Source organism: Monomorium pharaonis, chromosome 5, assembly GCF_013373865.1.
Source record: "Monomorium pharaonis isolate MP-MQ-018 chromosome 5, ASM1337386v2, whole genome shotgun sequence".
NCBI classification, from domain to species: Eukaryota; Metazoa; Arthropoda; class Insecta; order Hymenoptera; family Formicidae; genus Monomorium; species Monomorium pharaonis.
The window spans coordinates 18,769,391-18,789,357 of NC_050471.1; the positions used below are offsets into that span (position 1 = coordinate 18,769,391).

At 40.1% G+C, this 19,967-nt stretch overlaps 1 protein-coding gene across 3 annotated transcripts in view; it reads left to right on the plus strand.

Moving 5' to 3' along the window:
* The window catches only part of LOC105830827 (tubulin polyglutamylase TTLL5), a 239,101-nt gene that overhangs the window by 123,486 nt on the left and 95,648 nt on the right, over positions 1–19,967 (plus strand). For 2 of the 3 annotated variants that reach the window (XM_036286732.1, XM_036286733.1), the window contains one exon: positions 15,933–16,189. The exons of the other annotated variant lie outside the window; for it this stretch is intronic. In XM_036286732.1, coding sequence (XP_036142625.1) covers positions 15,933–16,189 — 257 coding nt within the window. The remainder of the gene's footprint in view (positions 1–15,932; positions 16,190–19,967) is intronic. 3 annotated transcript variants of the gene reach the window in all.

The following is a 19,967-nucleotide window of genomic DNA, read 5'->3' on the forward strand; positions in this document are numbered from 1 at the left end:
TTTGCGCTCTCCGCCAACCAATCCCACGGTTGCCTGACCTAGCCTGCAGAAAGGCTTGAAACTGAGGGCTTCGAGCGCCTTAAGTCTCCTCTCCTTTATAAGCACAGCAAGGTGAGTGTTCTTGGCATCCTTCTATTCGCTGCCCTTCGCGACTACCCAATCGTTTTCTACTCCCGGATTTCAGTTGTCAAGAATCTGATTGATAGATTTTTTGGGGTTATCTACGTTCATCACGACTCGATGGCGTTTGGGCAGCTCATCGATCTGCATCGCCCGCAGGGAAACCTCACTTTTAAGAATAATTTCCGATGTTAGACTTCTTGGTCACCCACCGGATTGTTTATTGGTGCAATTTAAAACAACTGCCTCGCCTCTTTCTGAAGTGCCCTTGAAGGTGAAGGCCTTAATGTTCTTGGTTAATCTAAGGATACGGTCTCCTATTACTTCCTTGAACTGTTCAGCTTCTTTGTTTCCTAGTTGTCTGTTCGGGTAGTCGACCAGGATGATCATCATCTTGACAATTCCTGAAACTATTTCAGAGAAGGTTTTTTGGTCTGTGACCTTAGGTCTCTTTTCTGGTTGCTTGTTCGTTGTGAGGCTGGGTGTGTTCGGCTAATGGCGAGGGCGTTTGGTTGCCTCCGTCAAAGCCTGCTCCCCACCTTTCAACGAAGAACTTTTAGCCGGATTTAGTTTTGGTGTGAGCTTTGAGGTCCCCACCAGTTTTGCCTACAGTATCTGTTTTTTATTGCGTCGCCTAGCAGCTCCGTTATATCTGACTGGGATCTTCGTGGCAGACCGTGCGTCTTGCTTTTCGAGGATTTTGTTACTTAGCGTAGCTATTCCCTCGAGCGCTTTGTTAAAATTTTTATTTTTATTTATTCCAGTATACATTTTGGTTCTAGGAGCACCGCGATGAAGCGTTTCCACCCGGGCAGAGACGCGATTGCGCTAGGCTTGACTTCATACTTCTGTAGGTTGCCCGGTATTTAGGAGGCACCGTTAACGACGCAGTTTCCCCTACGTCACGCAATCCTCGGCACGGTTGCTTACACTTTGGCTTCAAAGGTTTCTATTAACTGACTGTCCCCAGATGCACTCCTAAGTGAGTGTCCTTGATACAGCTATTGCCCCTACCACGTCAAGATGGGAACCTGTGCAGAAGGATGGGATGCATAATAGTAGGAATAAAAAAGGGACTAAAAAAACAAAATTTAAGAGAGGGTTGATATCAGTTAAGGTTAAAATAGGGAAAGAAACGTGAAAAATAGAAGAGAAGGTACAATGCAAGTAAGACAGATGATGGATGCAAACAATTGAAAGATTAAAGTATTAATAAGGGGTAATGTTTTGATGCCAAGACGGAAAAAAAGGGAGGAAGAAAAATAAAGGAGATAGAGGAAGAGGGAGAGGAGGAAGAAAGAGGGAGAACGTCTAAGGATGACAAGATAGATAATGGAGGAAGGAGGCTGTTAGAGATGATCGGAGAATGTGGGTGGGAGATTTTCAACAATAGTTTGGAGGGGAACGATGAAGGGGAGTGTACATACTCAGGATGGAGAGGAAGCACAGTGATTGATTATGTATTAGGAGGGTGAGAAACGAGAGTTGATAAAAAGATTAATAGGGATAGAATATAGTCTCGGATCACCATTCAGTGGAAGTGGCGATAAAGAGAGGGGAGAGAGGGGAAAGAGAGAAGAATAGGAAGTGGGAATGTAAGGGGTATTTAGGACAAAAAAGAGAGGTTTAAAGGGAGCTGGAGGGGGTATGGAGGGAAAGAATGTGGATAAACAAGGAATGGGAGAAGATAGAAAACAGATTAAGAGAAGCAAAGAAAAGTGCGGAGATAGAAAGAAGAAATAGTATGTAGGAGTGGGATAAGAAGTATGGGTGGAAGAAGACAGGTGAAGGAAGAATTAAGAAAATGGAGAAAAGGAGGAGGGGAGAGGGTAAATTATTTAGAAAAGAAAAAGAAATATAAAAAGTTATGTGAAAGAAGAAGAAAGAAGTAAATAGGAAATTGAGACAAAAAATCGGAAGAGGCAAAGACGGAGGGCGAAGTATGGAAGATAACAAATAGAGAGAGGAGGAAAAAGAGAGTGAACGAGAGGATAGAAATTGAAAAGTCGAAGAAATATTTTATGTGTGTTGGAGTAGAAAAAGGATTGTAAGAAGGAAAGGAGGAAGATACAGGGAAGAGAAGGAAGAGGAAAGGGATGAAGAAGATATAATAAGAAATTAGAAGAATGGTGAAGAAGTTGAAGTATGGAAAAGCTGTGGGTATAAACGGAATTCCGAATGAAATATATAAATTGGAGAGAGTGAAGGAAATATATAAGTTGGAGAAGTGGATGGAGATTTTTTTGAACATAGTGTGGGTGAAAGAAGGATGACCACAGAGATAAAAAGGAGTATTAATGCTGATAATAAAAAAGATGAGGGATGGAAAGTGGAGAACTATAGGGGAATAACATTGAAGTTACTCACTCTACACAAAGCGTATACGATGATACTGGCAGAGAGATTGAAGGAGGACATAAAAAGAATAAAGATAATACCAGACAACAAAGCAGGTTTTCGAAATGATAGAGGGACTATGGATAACATTTTGCTCAATTATCTGGTCAATCGGGATCGTGGCCAATATCTTGCACCCCTCGTGCATGCGTGCGTGCGTGCGTGTGTGCGTGTGTGCGGGCGGGCGTGCGGGCGGGCGGGCGTGCGTGAAGCATTCTCTACACCACATGGGTTTGCGACTTTCCACGCCATTAATTTTTAAAGACAGGCCCCTAAACAATTACCCACTTTATAATTTACAAACAAATTTTAAAAAATTGATTAATATTGACGTGGGCAATATTGACGCGTGGTCAATAGTGGCGTGGATAATATGAGTGGCCTTCACTTGGACACAGTGTAAATGGACACGTTGCAAATGGACATAAAATAATGTACACCGTACATTTCTACACTACAAAGTTGTACACCGTAAAGTTGTACACTGCAAAGTGGTACACCGTACATTTCTACACCGTAACCGTGGCTCCCTCTCCCTACACACACGAGGAAGGGTGCAAGGGGGACCTTCAGCCCCCCTCCCGCATTCACGCCGTCGATACGGGTGCCCTAAACAGAAGGGTATAGAAATGTACAATGTACAGGGTGTTGCAATTAATTACACGGCAGTATGCCGGGTTGCCTATCTAATTTGTCGATAAGTAGGCGTGCCGATATTATCGATGAGTGCGTGGAGAGAGCTAGCTAAGCATGTTGTATGCAGCCCGCAAGTTAAAAGTAATTAATTCATTAATATTATTATTAACTATCAACTTTGTAACTACTTACTATTTAACTCTACAAACATTTATTATATATTATTACAATACATTATTATAATATAATATTATACATTCATTATATACATTTATATACATTTACAACAGATGTTCAAAATGTTCTCTATTGTTCTCCATACAGAATGCTACTCGACGCATAAAATTTTCACGCACCCTTGATAACATCGCAGGTGTTCTCGTAGCGCTTGCTTGTCGGATGCGATTTATAAGATCTTCTCTATTACGCGGTAATGTTGAATATACTTGTTCTTTTAAGTAACCCCACATAAAAAAGTCCATAGGAGTCATATCTGGAGAATGCGGAGGCCATTCAAACAGAGGACTTTGAATGCCTATCCATCGATTAGGAAATATTCTATTCAAATATGCCCGCGCCAAATAGGATGTATGAGCCGGGTGACCATCCTGTTGAAATATTATATGTTGGCGGATGTATAGCGGGACGTCCTCTAGTAATTCGGGTGTTATCTTGCAAAAATGCGGTATAACTTTCCGCATTAATAGCCTCTTCGAAAATATGTGGACCGATGACATAATCATCGACGATGCCCATCCACAAATTAACACTGAACCGTTCCTGCACATGTATCTGTTTGCGGCAGTGCGGATTTTCTACGGCGTAATAGTGTTCATTATGACGATTGATTTTTCCATCGCTATGAAAAGTGCATTCATCAGTCCAAAAAATTTTTTTTTTAATGCATCATTGGCAACATTATCTATATCAAACAGAAAATAAATAATTTTTGTCAGCTAAAGTTTTTCGTTTCATTCTAACATTTTCAATGCACATCGCTCACCTGCTCAGATATCCAATTACAGAAGGCCTTTCTACGAGGAAAATCTTGATGGCGTAATAATTGAGTGGTGTAACGTTGAAAAGGATGCATTTTAAAATTATTTTTTATAATGCGATGAACTGTCGTGTGATTCATATTTAGATCTTTCGCAATAGCTCTTGTGCTTGTATGCGGATTTTCAAGCACTGCCATTCGGACTGCATTAATAGTGTCTTCGTTTTTATGACGCACGTTGATAAAATTTTTTGGTGCATGCAGTGTTCCATAATTGCGCATCCTTCGCTTTATTTGACTGAAAATACTATAGTGTGGATGGCGTCTTTCAGGAAAACGCGCTGCATATAGTGCTGCATCTTGCCTTTCATTACGTTCACACTGCGCGTAAACAAAAATCATATCAATAAGCTCGTCGTTTTCGTATCGAGCCATTTCTCTTTCCTCTTATTGTTTTGTTGGAGGTTATACTTAATCACACGAACCGTGAATTGCTATGAATATTGAGGTTGAAAGACACGAAAAGTATATGTGTAAAACAATAGCTATCGCAGGGAGGCTTTGCGGCGCGTGGCGTGGCAAATGAGACAAGAAAAATATATGACGATATGTGTAAAAATCTGAAAAACAATCGCCGCCGCAGGGGGGCCTCGCGGCGCGGCGGTTAAAACAAGAAAAGTATATGACGATATGTGTAAAAATCTGAAAAACAATCGCTGTTTCCTGTCCGTATTTAATGTTACCGCCTAAAGAAGACCTTATAAATTGTATCCGACAAGTAAGCGCTACGATAACACCTGTGATGTTATCAAAGGTACGTGAAAGTTTTATGCGCCGAGTAGCGTTCTGTATGGAGAACGATGGAGGACATTTTCAACATTTGTTGTAAATAAATGTATATGAATGTATATAATAAATGTATAATATTATATTATAATAATGTATTATAATAATATATAATAAATGTTTGCAGAGTTAAGTAGTAGCTAGTTACAAAATTGATAGTTAATAATAAAGTTGTCAAATTAATTACTTTTAACTTGCGGGCTGCATACAACATGCTTAGCCAGCTCTCTCCACGCAGTCATCGATAATATCGGCACGCGTACTTATCGACAAATTAGATAGGCAACCCGGCATACTGCCGTGTAATCAATTGCAACACCCTGTACAATTATACGGTGTACAACTTTGCGGTGTACAACTTTACGGTGTACAAAATTTTTGTGTCCAAATAAACCGTGTACATTAGTTTGTGTCTATTTGCAACGTGTCTATCTGCACTGTGTCCAAGTGAGCCACTGCCGGTAATATTGACGTGTGGCCAATAGTGATGTGGCCAATATTGACGAATGGCCAATAATGATGTAGCCAATATTGACGCGTGGCCAATATTGACGTGGGCAATATTACGCGTGGCCAATAATGATGTGGCCAATATTGACGTGGCCATTATTGACGTGGGCAAACGAGTGCCACTCTTGGGGGAGGAGGCTGTAGTTATTTGATAGGTTAGTATGGACGGTAATAAGCTATAAAGTAAAGATATGGGATTGGAAGAGAAGGAAAATATGAAAAGGTTGGAGGAAATATATTTAAGATGGATGCTGGATTTAGGACAGGACACCGGAGTATACAGTTAGAGAGGAGATACAGAGAGAAATATTGAGAGGAAAAGCGGAGAAAAGACGTGAGCTTTTGAAAAGAGATTAAATAAGGGGAGAGGTAGTGGGTTAGCGAGAAATGCCTACAAAAAATAAAAGAGAAGAGTAGAAATGGGAAAGTAGGAACTGAATGGGAAGAAGAAAGAAAGGAGTTCTTTGAGTATAGGGAGTACAATCTGGAAAAGATGGTTGAGAAGGAAGGGATAGGGGTGTTGTGAGCGTTTGCTCGTTTTGGGAATTCTTTCCCGTCGGTAGTTGGGATCGTTCTGCCTGAAGGGTTGGGACCCAAAGGGTGAAGGTTCGGCTCGGTGTATAAAAGAAAAGAAGACGCTTCTTACGTGCTTGTTCGTTGTCTTTATTTCTGTTTCTTGCGCTTACAATCAGCTGTGATGGTGTTAGGTATCACTCGCGATAAGGTGTATAGTACGCGACGCGGCTCGGACGTTGTTATGTTTCTCTCCGGCTCGGTCACGGCGTGGTCGCGTTTATATATTATGATATCTGGCGCAATTTCGGGGGCCAGTGACCGAGCGTCGGTAGCTTCCGCGAGGCTAAGCGTTTCGACATCGGAACGCGGTAGCCTTGCGGTTTGATTTTGCAGCGTAGGACCTATTTCTAGGGCGATACGAACTGCTTCCGAACGCGCTGTTGTAATCTCACGGAAGTTACTCGGGACTTCCGTGAGCGCGGCGGATTCTTGTGCGTCTTTCGAAAGAGGTGCTTCTTGCAACGTCTTTCGAAAGATGCGTGTCGCAATTTTAATAGATATAGTTGTAATCGGCTTACAACATCCCTCCCCCGTTAGATAAGAAAACGAGGGTGCGATGTTTTCGCTTACAATTTTGTTCTCAGATGACAACCTGCTTTGCTAGGCTTTGATGGTTTGCTAGTTTGTTTTGTATATATTATGTAAATCATGATGGCTATTATGATTAAAGCGGTAACGCCGCTGGTTGTCATTTTCGACGAAAAAAAGGCTCTTGGTTAATTTTCGGTTTTTTTTTTTTACATGCACCCAAGAGTCTTTAGTTGTTTTTTTTTTTCTCAGATTACACGTTCGCTTGGGAGATGATTCGTGTTACAATATTTGTTGTGGTTATGTATATACATATATTGCTTTTGTATCTATCTTATTTATTACATTTGTTTTACAGACGATAAAGTATTTTTATAATTCGCAATAGCGCTGGTACTTATTAGTGCTAACTATTCGAGAATCTCAGTCGCGTCTTGCAATAAGTCGTTTTGTTAAGGCGTTTGTCAACTTCGTCTGTTGTGTATAGGTGTTTGGTTTTGGATTTTGTTTGTGATTTTTTTTTTGTGTGTAAGTTTTATTAGTGTACCATTTTGTTGTGTTCTTTCTTTGGATTATTTTGGGATTATACTTGAATCTTTGCTTGGATCTGCTGCTTGGTGAGTCCTTTTACTTCTCTATAAATAACTTTAATCGGTTCGCGTGTACGCGTAAAGTCTTTCGTCCCATTTTTATTGTATAGTTGACGTCATTATTTTTCTCAATTATTTTGTACGGTCCGATCCATTTTGCGTCTAATTTTTTCGATCGGCCGCGTCTTACGGTTTCGTCGAAGAGTAGAACTTTTTCTCCGACCTTAAAAATTGCTGGCTTTGATTTTTTATCGTATTGCTTCTTCGCCTTTTGTTTTTCTTCTTGTGCCTTTTCTTTTGCTATTCTGCTTGAGGCTCGCAATTTTTCTCGTAGCTCCTGCGCATAGTCGTCGTAGGAATATGTCAGTCTAGGCGGTTGATTTAGGGCTGTAGGTAAAGTCGCTCTATGTCCATATATCAATTCAAAGGGGGTGAGCCCGGTTACGGTATGTGGTGTCGTATTGTACGTGAACATAGCGTACGGTAGCCACTCGTCCCAATCTGTTTGATCGGTATTTATGTAGTGACGCAAATATTCTGCCAGAGTCCGATGTGATCTTTCCACTGTTCCGTTGCTCTCTGGGTGATATGCAGTAGTTTGCATTTTTTCGATCTTCAGCAATTTGCATACGTTCTTGAAAATTTCACTTGTAAAATTCGTACCTTGGTCTATGAGTAGTTTCTCTGGTATTCCGTGTTCAAAAATTATTTTAGTGGCAAATGCTCGTGCCACTGTATTCGCATCCTGACTTTCTATCGGGATCGCCTTGCTGAATTTCGTAAGAATATCTTGGAAGGTCAAGATATATTTATTTCCTGTGGTCGTTATTGTTAATGGTCCCACAATATCCATAGCGCATTTTTCAAATGGATTTTTGGGGGTATCCGTTATCACCATAGGCATCTTTGTTTTTGCTTTTAATTTGTTTTTCTGGCAGTGATCACATTTTGCGATGTAGTCTTCCACATCTTTCGTGATTCCTCGCCAATTATGGTCCAATCGTATCCTTTTTAGCGTACGTGCGATTCCTTGATGCCCTCCTAGAGGAGCGTCGTGATATTCATATAATATCTGTTCCTTTTCTTTTTCCGTGTATTTCCGGTTTGTTGTTTCTTCTTCTTCTTCCTCTTCTTCCTGTCGGTTTTTATCTTCGACGGTATTTACGTGCTCCGTGTCTTCTATTACGGGGTGTCGGCTCAGTGCATCGGCATTGGTATTGCCTTTGCCTGCCTTGTGTATTATCTCGTAATCGTATTCGGCGAGCTTGAGTCTCCATCTTATCAGACGAGATCCTGGATCTGTCACATTAAATAGCCATACGAGTGGCTTGTGATCCGTAATTATCTTAAATTTTGTGCCGTATACATATGGTCGAAAATGTTTCACGGCCCATACGATCGCTAATAATTCTTTTTCGGTCGTATTATAATTCTGTTCTGCTCGATTCATTATTCTGTTTGCATAAGCGATCGGGCGGTCTTGGCCGACGGTGCCTTGAGATAACACCGCTCCTACCGCGTAATCTGACGCGTCGGTAGTGACGAGAAATTTTTCACTGAAGTCCGGATATTTTAATACCGGTGCGGTAGTTAATTTTATTTTGAGTGTGTCAAACGCATTTTGTTGCGTAGTCGTCCATGCGAATTTTTCCCCTTTTTTTGTTAACATTGTTAAAGGTTTCGCTATTTTTGAAAAATTTTCAATAAATTTTCGGTAGTACCCCGCTAGTCCAATAAACGCTTGCACGTCCTTTACTTTTGTAGGGGTGGGAAATTTCTCCACGGCGTCCAGTTTTTTGGGATCGGGTAAAATTCCGTCCTCGGTGATTACGTGGCCTAGGTAGTTCACCTCCTTGCGCATGAACTCGCACTTTTCCGGCTGGAGTTTCAAGTTACTGTCTCTCAGCCGTGTTAACACAGCGGCTAGCCGTTTGTAATGCTCACTCAGGCTCGGCCCGTAAATAACAATATCGTCTAAATATACTAGACATTTGAGACCTTGTAAACCCGTTAAAACTGAGTTCATTAGGCGTTGGAACGTCGCGGGGGCATTCCTTAATCCGAACGGCATTCGATTGAACTCGTAATGCCCGTACGGTGTGGAGAATGCCGTCTTCCCCTTATCTTTTTCTGCTACTGATATCTGATGATATCCGGCAGCGAGATCGAGCGTGGTGAAATATTTTGCATTTCCGAGTTGATCCAATATATCTGTTATGTTCGGGATCAGGAAAGAGTCTCCGATTGTAATTTCGTTGAGTTTTCGGAAATCTACCACTACTCGGAATCTCGGTTTTCCTGTAGCGTCAGGTTTTTTCGGGACGACCAGTAATGGTGCGTTCCATTGGCTTTTGCTTTGGCGGATTATTCCTTGTTCTAGCATTTCATGGATTTGTTTATCTACTTCCGTTTTTTGTTTTTCGGGCAGTCTGTATGGTCGTACATTCACGCTCGCAGATTCTGTCCTGGTGTGTATCTCGTGTTCCACGAGAGTTGTGTATGTGAGCTTATCTCCTTCTAGATAGAAGACGTCGCTGAACTCTTCGCATAGTGCTTGAATCGCTTTCTTTTCCTCTTCGTTTAAATGTTTTAACTGAAGTAGTTTAATTATGCGCTCTGCGCGAGGTATCGGTATCTCATGTTTCCATGCATCTCGGATTACGTTCGCCGTGTGGGTATCCGGTGCGTTGTTTATATTTATTTTTTCAATTTCGACACGAGGTAATTGTAGGTCGACCTTTTTGTCGTTTGTATTTATGATACTTATTGGGCACGTGTGATTTTCGGGTTCTACTAGGCAGCTTCCTAAGAATACTCCCGGTGCCATCTCCTCGGAGTTGATGACTCCTAGGGTGTTTACACTCGCTGTGACTTGCACTGTCGTCTCGCTCCGTGGCTGCAGAGTGACTCGGCGGTACGGGTACAGTTTGAATTTGGTGTCGCCTAATCTTACTGTTTTAGTCCCATAGTTGCATGTGACATTATTTTTTCTTGTAAAATCAGCTCCTAGTATGTCCTCATATTCTATTGGGGCATCGTCTCGTATGACGTACATCGGATGCCTGATTTTTTTGTCGTGCATTACCACGTTCACGGACGTTCTTCCTAGTGTCATAATAGAATGCCCGGTTATTCCGGTCAATTTGATGTGTTCATCACGGATTTTGGTTTGTCCCTTCAATGTTTTTAATTTTATTAATGACACGGTTGAGCCGGTGTCAAACAGGAACTCAATCTTGCCCCGCTCTGCTTCGCGTACGGGCAGTGTAATCATGTCGAGGCCAGTGTCGCTGCCCCGTGCATGCTTCACGTGTGTCACACGATACGCATCAGCTGTGCGCGAGGAGCTTGCGTCATCGCTCGAGCTCTCGTCGCTGCTCGCTGTCTCGGCATGCTTAATCATTTTTATTTCCTTGCTCGCTCGCTTGCCGTTTTCGATCCTTTTCATAATTTTAGGCTTTTCGCTCCGGCGGTCATTGTCTTTTTTCTTGGGTCGACCGTGAAGGGACCAACACTCTTTTCGGGTGTGGCCTGCCCTTTTGCAATGGTCACAGTATAGTTCCACTGTGTTTACGCGAGGCCGTCCCTCCGGTCGCGGTAACTCGAACCGGTTAGCGTATCGGCTGCTGCGGCATTCTCGCCCGTCATGCCCATTCTTGCCGCACTTTCCGCATCGCAGAATATTTCGTGCGTACTTGGGGACGGTGCGAGGGTCTTCCTTCCGATTTCGGTTAGGTTCCCTTACTTTTTCTTCGGCACTGGCGCCGGATATCGCGTCCTGCAGCGTTCTGTATCGCTGGGCGCGTACCAGGAGTTTGATGTCTTCATGCAAACCGATCTGGTAGTTATACAGGGCCTGTTCCTTAATATTATCCAGGATAGCTCGCTGTTGTTCGATAGTGTGGTTCTTGCCCTCCTCCATGGACTCATATAGTTCCATGGCGAGCAGGTCCACTCGCCGTCCGAATTCCTGCGCGCTTTCCGCGGGTTTCTGCTTGAGCGAGTTAAACTCTTGTTGCAGATGTGCGGTGCTCCGTTTGGAAAGGTACTCATTTTCGAGCTCTCTTTTCAATTGTTCAAAGCTGTATACATCGCGCGTGTAGAAGTCCATCATTGCCTTACCTTTAAATTTCGTGCATAGGATGGCTTCTAGCAGGGTATGTTCGTCGGCTGGGTGTATGTTTTTCATCGCGTATGTACCGGCGCTAATAAATTCGCGGACGCGGTTTCGCTGTGTGCCGTCGATGTCCGGTATCATATTTCGCGCTTCTTTCATACTCAAAAAATTTACTGTCGATCCGCGCTGATTTCTAATGTCGTTATTCGATCGTTCGTACGACAAATCTAAGGCGTGATCGTGAAAATTTTGGGGTCTCAGGGGTGCTTCCGTCCTTCTCTGATAACCCGGATCTCTTCTACTTAGACCTAATTGGAATTTCAGGTCGCGTAGTTCATGCATAACATCATGCAATAACATTGTTTCTCGTGGCGGGAGGTTCGGATTTATCCTCTGTGCCGGTCGTTCTTCTGCATGGTCATTTTCCTCATGCAGAGAATTATGAAGTCGCAATATTTCTGCTTCGACTTCATTTCGTGGTATATTTCCGGACGCTTCGGCGGGAGAGTGAGCCATTGTCGTGGGACTGGATGTCAGTCGATTGTCGGTCCGATTTCGTCCGTTTAAGTCACGCGTCGTATTAGGTTCGGCGCTTATCAAACTAAACTCGCGTGCGTTTACTGTGGTTCCCCGTTCGGTGACGACGTGTGTTCCGCGGTCGCCTATAACACGTAGCGCGTGTTGCGTCGCGTCTCGTATATCGCGTAACGCGGTTTCCGCTATGCCTACTGCCTCGTGTTCTGGAGATTCTATTATTTCTCCCGAGGGCTGCTGGCCTTCGTTTCGCGGGCTGTCTCCGTTTTGGGACATTAATTATTTGTTTGAATTATTCGAGACAGTGTGCAGCTCGCATGCTGTATGTCTCGCGGTCGTCTCCCGAGTATTATCGGTGGAGTCGGATTACGCACGGCTAAGCGTCTTATCGCGGTCGCGTGTGTACGTGCTAGAACGTTGTACTCGAATCAAAGTTTTATTCTGATACTGTATTATTGATTGGCGCGTATATAAAATGAAATCCTTTTTTTTTGACAGGCGTTTTCTTTTGCGGTTAAACTTCGCGTTGCCTCGTTTTTTCGCGCGGTGTCAATTTTCTGCTGAATTATTATTTCTCGATCGCATTGCCCTTCGCACGGGACATTACAAAGAGTGCGCAAATATTTGTTACAATTCTGACTTACATTAGTAGAACGGCGCGCATGGCGGTTGTCGTAGGTCAGCTCGCTGGATGGACTGGCGCGTACGGCGTTGTAGTAGGATGTGTTGCTTTTCCTCGTAGTCTACAGTTGTCTAGTCGTCGCCCCTTGTTGTGGTCCACCTCTCGTTGGCTAGTCGGCCGTTCCGTTCCCCGGCAGGGAAGCTCGTTCTTCAAGGACACTTAGCACCGTGTATTGACGCGTTGGCACAGATCTTTGCACTCGCGCACTGAATAACACGATGGTGCTGTCTCAGCTCGTCTTACTGTCGGCTGGTCTTCTTCTCGCAGGATTGTGCTTCCTTCGAGTTTTTTGGATTTGCTGGTCCTTTGTTAGTTTCAGCTTCTTCTATCCGTTTTTTTTTTTATGTCTCTTGTCCTTGACGGCTTCTTGGATCCCACCGCTGCCACCAATTTTGTTGTGAGCGTTTGCTCGTTTTGGGAATTCTTTCCCGTCGGTAGTTGGGATCGTTCTGCCTGAAGGGTTGGGACCCAAAGAGTGAAGGTTCGGCTCGGTGTATAAAAGAAAAGAAGACGCTTCTTACGTGCTTGTTCGTTGTCTTTATTTCTGTTTCTTGCGCTTACAATCAGCTGTGATGGTGTTAGGTATCACTCGCGATAAGGTGTATAGTACGCGACGCGGCTCGGACGTTGTTATGTTTCTCTCCGGCTCGGTCACGGCGTGGTCGCGTTTATATATTATGATATCTGGCGCAATTTCGGGGGCCAGTGACCGGGCGTCGGTAGCTTCCGCGAGGCTAAGCGTTTCGACATCGGAACGCGGTAGCCTTGCGGTTTGATTTTGCAGCGTAGGACCTATTTCTAGGGCGATACGAACTGCTTCCGAACGCGCTGTTGTAATCTCACGGAAGTTACTCGGGACTTCCGTGAGCGCGGCGGATTCTTGTGCGTCTTTCGAAAGAGGTGCTTCTTGCAACGTCTTTCGAAAGATGCGTGTCGCAATTTTAATAGATATAGTTGTAATCGGCTTACAACAGGGGGCTTTAAAGATTTACTGGAGAAACAAACAAATGCAAGAGAGAAGAAATGTGGAAGAGAATTTGAGAGTCCGGTTATACAAATTGATAAAAGACAAAGGTGTGCCAGCATGTTTAAGAAAAGTGTGGAAAGAAAATAAGTGGAATAGAATAGTGAGGTTTAGGCTAGGAAACAGGATGAGGGAAAGTCATTATTAGGAAAAGGAAAAAATGTGGATTATGCGGATGGATGTGGGAATGATGGGAACATGTATGGGAAGAGTGCAGAAATTGAGAAAGAGGAAATCGAGTAGGTGAAAACGATTTTGGTTGAGGAGGGAGAGGGAGAGAGTTGGTTAAGGGAGCTGGAGATGGAAAGAAAAGAGGTAGAGAGGTGAGGGGGCGGAGAGAGAGGGAGAAGAAGAGAGTGGGCGGTGAGAACGGAATGAATGAATAGGCATGAGGAAGTCACTAAGGCAGTGGTGTGTATGCGTGTATGCGTGCATGTGTGCGCGCGTGGTAAGGCAGGATATGAAGGCGGAAGCTTACGCTGAAACATTTTTGCGAGTAGGTTAAGTTAGTCATAGGATAATAGATACTGTCTGTATAAGTTATTGTAAGACAGAGATCGTAAACTTAGGGGGACGCAATAAATAAATAAATATTTTTAAGTTGCTGAGCTAACACTGGTGGATGTTTGCACAATAGTATATTATCTAAGTAGATATTACAATATGTAACTAATATATTGCGCACCATATATCAAACAGGCGCAAAATAGCATTCTGAAAGTTTTTATTTTATAATAAAACACATTTGAACCAATGAAGGCAAGACCAGCTGGAAAATTGTCTGCTGATTAACGTGAAGATTTAGCGAAAAATTATCAGAAGCAATTTTTTTTACAAAATGCGAACAATTTGTTAACTGGTCTTGACTTTATTAGCTGAAATGTGTTTCAACATAAAAATTTTGAGCATTATTTTGCGTCTGCTGGAGGTTTAGCAAGAAATCAAAAACAAAAACTTTTTTCATAAATTACAAGTATTATGCAAGAACTTATGCATATAAACATTTCTCCATTATTAAATTATCTTGCAAGATTATAATTATGCTATTGTGATCATTCATTTTTATTAATTTTATTACTTATAACACAGCTACGTTTTATATAATTTAACCAGTATTACTCCAGATAGCACGCATGTCCAAATTGAAATATAAGATGATTTAAAATAGTCTTTCAGCATAACATAGACGTAACTTAACTCATTAAGTCCTAAGTGGACAGTTTTCTGAGACTTTAATGATATGTTATACTATGAATCTAATCTAAAAAAATTTCAAACCAACTTTTTTTTAATGTAAAGTTTTTTGAACTTTCAATATCTGTCGTCAGAATTTCTCAAAAATGCGATTTGGATAATTTATATTAAGTTATTTGCAAAAAAACTGATTTTTTTACTGAAATTTTTTAAAAATTAATATTTACACATAGAAAACGGGTGGAAATATCTTTGAGAAGTGAAAATCTTGCGTCCATGGACCGTAAACTTTTAAATGTACATGTGAATATATTTCAATTCAAGATGGCGACATTCAATATGGAGGTTAAAAGAGGAAAATCTATGAAATCTTTGATTTCATTGTATGTAAATATTTCTTTTAATTGCTTTATTATCATCCAAATTAGTTTTTAGGTTTCTTGGGTTGCTAATTACGATTCTGTTATCAAACATGTCAAATTCAAGATGGCAAATCCAATATGACGGTCGAAAACATTTGAAGTCAATCAAATTTACTGAAAATCATTATATAGAAGGTTTTTGGGTCGCTGATTACGAATCTGACACCAGAATCAAATATTGAAAAGAAAATTTTAGTGAAAAAATTACCGTTTTTTGCAAATAAATTAACATAAATTGTTCGGATTGCATTTTTGAGAAATTCTGGCGACGGATATTGAAAATACAGGAAATTTTACACAAAAAAAGTTGGTTTGAAATTTATTAAGAATTAGATTTATAGCATAAAATACTACTAAAAAAAGTTACAGAAAACTGTCCGCTTTAGATTTAATGGACATATTCAATTTGTTTTTGAGACGTTTAATGTTTTGATTTTGAATATCATATTGTCTTACTCATTGATTGATATTTAGTATTAATGACATTATTTATTGCTAATACTTAAGAAACACATTTTTTGTTCTATTTTGAATTGTGTTAAATGTTATGTAAATAGAGAAAATTACTGAATATATTATTATTATTTGTAATATTATTTTTTGGAGAACTTTTTAATTAACTTTTTAATAAAAAACTAAAATTTGTAGAAAAAATGAACTTAGCTTATGTTAAGTTGTTGTATTATTTGAATGTGAATTTAATTTAAATTTATGATTTTACAAAATATGTAATATACTTACTTGTATCTAATGTTATAGCCTGAGAAAATTCTGACAGATGAATCGGTTATCGTGGCGCAATACATAAATAATCCGCTTTTAGTCGACGGACATAAATGTGATTTGCGTCTCTATGTGGCTGTGACAAACTACGATCCCCTGCTAATTTATTTATATGAGGAAGGTTTAGTGAGATTTGCAGCTGTTAAATATGACGGTCAGAGTCAGTATACTTGGAATCCTTGCATGCATCTTTGTAACTACAGTATAAACAAATTTCATGTGGATTATGTAAAGTAAGTAATAACAGAAATACAGTTAATATATATTAGGAAAATTTTTTTCTTAATTCTTAGTCTCTTCACAAGCGCGATCTCTCACAATTAGCATATTTCTGTAATGTGTGCTTTCTATAATTTACATAGATAAACGGGGTTTACAGTTTAATACCGGTTCTGAATGGTTTTAAATTTACAAGAAGTTTTCTTGGGGTACTTATTTATACAGTAGGGTCCTTTTTCTTTCTGCGAGGCAATCGAATAAAAATGGTATTTAGTCGGAGTTTGAAAGTACAGTGAGCAGATGCACAACTCACTATTGCTACCTATCAGGAAAATGTTTATATTGAAAGAGAAAGAGAGAGAGGATAAATATAAATATAAATATAAATATATTATAATTATACCAGGGTTGAGTAATACTTAGTTAAAAAATTGACAGTTAATAAAATAGTTAAAAAGTTAATAACTTTTACCTTAATTTTGTTAATTTTAAATGATTTAATTTTTAATTTTAACCAGTTATTTTTAAACATATAAGCTTTAACTTATTAACTTTTTTTTTAAGCTAAAAATTTTATCTCTAAAAGAAAGATTATAAAAGAAAAAATACATTTCTGCATAAAAACAATATTTTTGATATTTCAAGTAAATTTAATTTTTTAACAAAAAAAATTAAATACTCGATATTATAGTTATGTTGATAATCTAATTTAAATAAATTATATAACTGTTTTTAATTTAATGTAAATAATGCTTCTCAAAACTAATTTTTACTTTAACTTGAGTTATTTTAATCTTAACGTAACTGAGTTAATTTTTTATGTAAAAATGACGAATAGATAAAGTCTTATCGAAGACCTTGACCTTGATATATATTGAAGACCTTGACCTTGATAATAATCTCGTCGCTGTGGATCACACATGTATGTGCAAAAATAAGATGTGCTGCTATATAGTGTGGATAACATATATATGTGCATCTCGAAAAAAGAAAGTTAACCCTCAGTTGTCACACATCTGCTCTGTAACAAACTTGTCACACTAGATCCAACGGACTCAGTACCAAATTTCAAAATACGACTACTCTCAAATAAATTAAATAATGGCATCCAAAAGATATGAAGAAAACTTCAATATTTGTAGAACATATTACTTGTATTAAAAAGTCATATGTACCTTTAAATAAAATATATGTACCTTTATATTTAAAAAATTCGTGAAATTATCAGTTCTTGCGAAAAAAATTATAACTTTTTTAATTTTTAATATTTTGAGCAAAATTTAACTGAATGGGGTGACACTTTATGAAAAAAATAGTAGGATAATTGATGTTTTAAAAAGGGTATTTATTTAGACATAAGAAAACGAGCTGTTTTTGTATTAAATGTACTTTTTATTGAAAAAATTATAATTTTTAAGATTTTTAATATTTTGAGTTGAAAAAATTTAACTGACTAAAGATCAAGATATGATCTTTATTATCACTTTATGAAAAAAATAGGATAATGAGTTCAAAAAAGATATTTATTTTATACAATTTTATTTCTTCTAAACACTTTCTTGCTAGTTCGCTACCTCCTCCCTCCTCTAACCTCTTTTCATATTTCCACGCCTTTCTTCCCGCTTTCCCTCTCAATTTATCCCTTAGTATCTCTTCTCTCACCATATAGCCCGGCGTGTGCCAATCCAAGCCCAGCATCCATCTCAGGTACCTCTTTTCTAACCTCTCCATACTGTCTTTTTCCTTTCATATTTCAACCCCGTACCCCATAACTGTCCATACTAACCTGTCAAATAATCACACCCTCCTTCCTCAATCACCCCGTACCTTCTCTTCCCAATCCCCCAAACTTGATCCATCACTGCCGCCGCCCTTCTCACCCTATCCTTTATCTGCGCTTCTTGCCCCCCATTTTTTTGAAACACATATCCTAGATAGCAAAACTCCTTCACCTTCTCTATCCTATTCTCTTTCCACCACCAACTTTTCCAACTCTCTCTATCTCCTCCCTTTTTGAACTTCAATATTTTTGATTTCTTCGCATTTAAAACTAAATTCTTTTCATCCAAGTACCTTTCTAATATTTCTAACATACTTCTCATCTGGTCTTCGTCCTCCGCTATCACCACCAAGTCATCCGCAAGTCATGCTAACGTACACACCCTCTCCTCTTATCTTCACCCCTCCCCACTTGACCCTCCCCATTATTTCTTCTAAGTCTGAGATTAATAGATTAAAATCAACGGACTCAGTGAACACCCCTGTCTTACTCCCCCTCCTTGTCCATAACTTCTCTCCCGTCTCCTCCCCAACCCTAACTCTACTTTTCGTTTTTCTTAATAAACTTTCCACTCTCTCTATTAAACCTTTTCTAATTTCCCTCTCTCTCATCGTCTATATCAAAATACTTCTATCCACCGAATCAAATGTCGCCTTCAAATCTACGAATAACGCTATTAATTTCCCGCCTTTTTTGCTTACACTTTTATTTACTAAGTAGTTTAATACATAAATATTATCTATTGTTTCTCTCTTTATCCTAAAGCCTGCCTGATTATCTGGGATTATTCCTTTCTCCTCAATCTCTTTATTCAACCTCTCTGCTAGAATTTTTGCATACACCTTGTACAGCGTGGGCATTAAAGTTATTCCCCTATACTCCTTCACCTGCGTCCCTTCTCCTTTTTTTCGGTACCATTACTCCCTCCTTCCATTTCTCTAGCCATTCTTCTCCCTTCCATACCCTATTCAAAAATTCCTCTATCCACTCCTCTAATCTTCCTCCTCTCCCCACCTTTATACCTCATTCGGGATTTTATCTAATCTACCCGCTTTTCCTAATTTTAATTTACTCACCACTTTTCTTACTTCCTCCTTGCTAATAATCTGTTCTTCCTCCCTCCTACAAACTTCTCTATCTTTTCTCACCTCTCCTTTAACCACTCTTGCTTCTACTCCACCTAACAAACACATAAAATACTCCTTCCATTCCTCCACTTTTATTCCTTCGTTCACTCTCCTTTTCTTTTTCCTGTCTTTATTTACTATCTCCCAAACTTCACTCTCATTCCTGGCTTCTTCTGCTTTTTTCTCCCACTTCCTATTCTCCTCCTCTTTCTTTCTTTCACATAGAACTTTGAATTCTCTTTTTAGCCCTATATATTTCTCCTATCCTCTAATCCTTTCCTTCACTTCCTTAAATCCCTCCTCACCTGTCTTTTCAATTCCCTACACTTTTCATCCCACCAGCCTCTTCCTACCTTCTTACCTTTTCTTCTCTCTCTCTCCGCCTTTCCCATTGCGTCCTTGATTTTACTCAGCATCTTATTCCCCTCCTTATTTACTTCCTGCTCTTATTCTTCCTCTATCCCTACCTCCAAAACTTCCCTGAACATTTTCTTACCCTCCTCATCCCAGAAAGGGGTGACCACGTCATTATTGCTCATGCGTCAATATTGGCCACGTCACTATTGGCCACGCGTCATTATTGCCCACGTCAATATTAATCAATTTTTTTTTGTTTAGCGTAGAAAATCGCAAAACCCATGTGGTGCAGAGAAATGCTTTGCACGAACACGCACACACACGCGCACACACACACACACACACACACACACATACACACACACACGGGAGGGGGTGCAAGGGGGGCCTTCGGCCCTTCCTCCTGCACCCACCCCGTCCAAGTCGCAAACCCATATACAACAATGACGTGGCCAATAGTGACGCGTGGGCAATAATGACGCGTGGGCAATATTAACGCGTGGTCAATAGTGACGTAGCCAATATTGA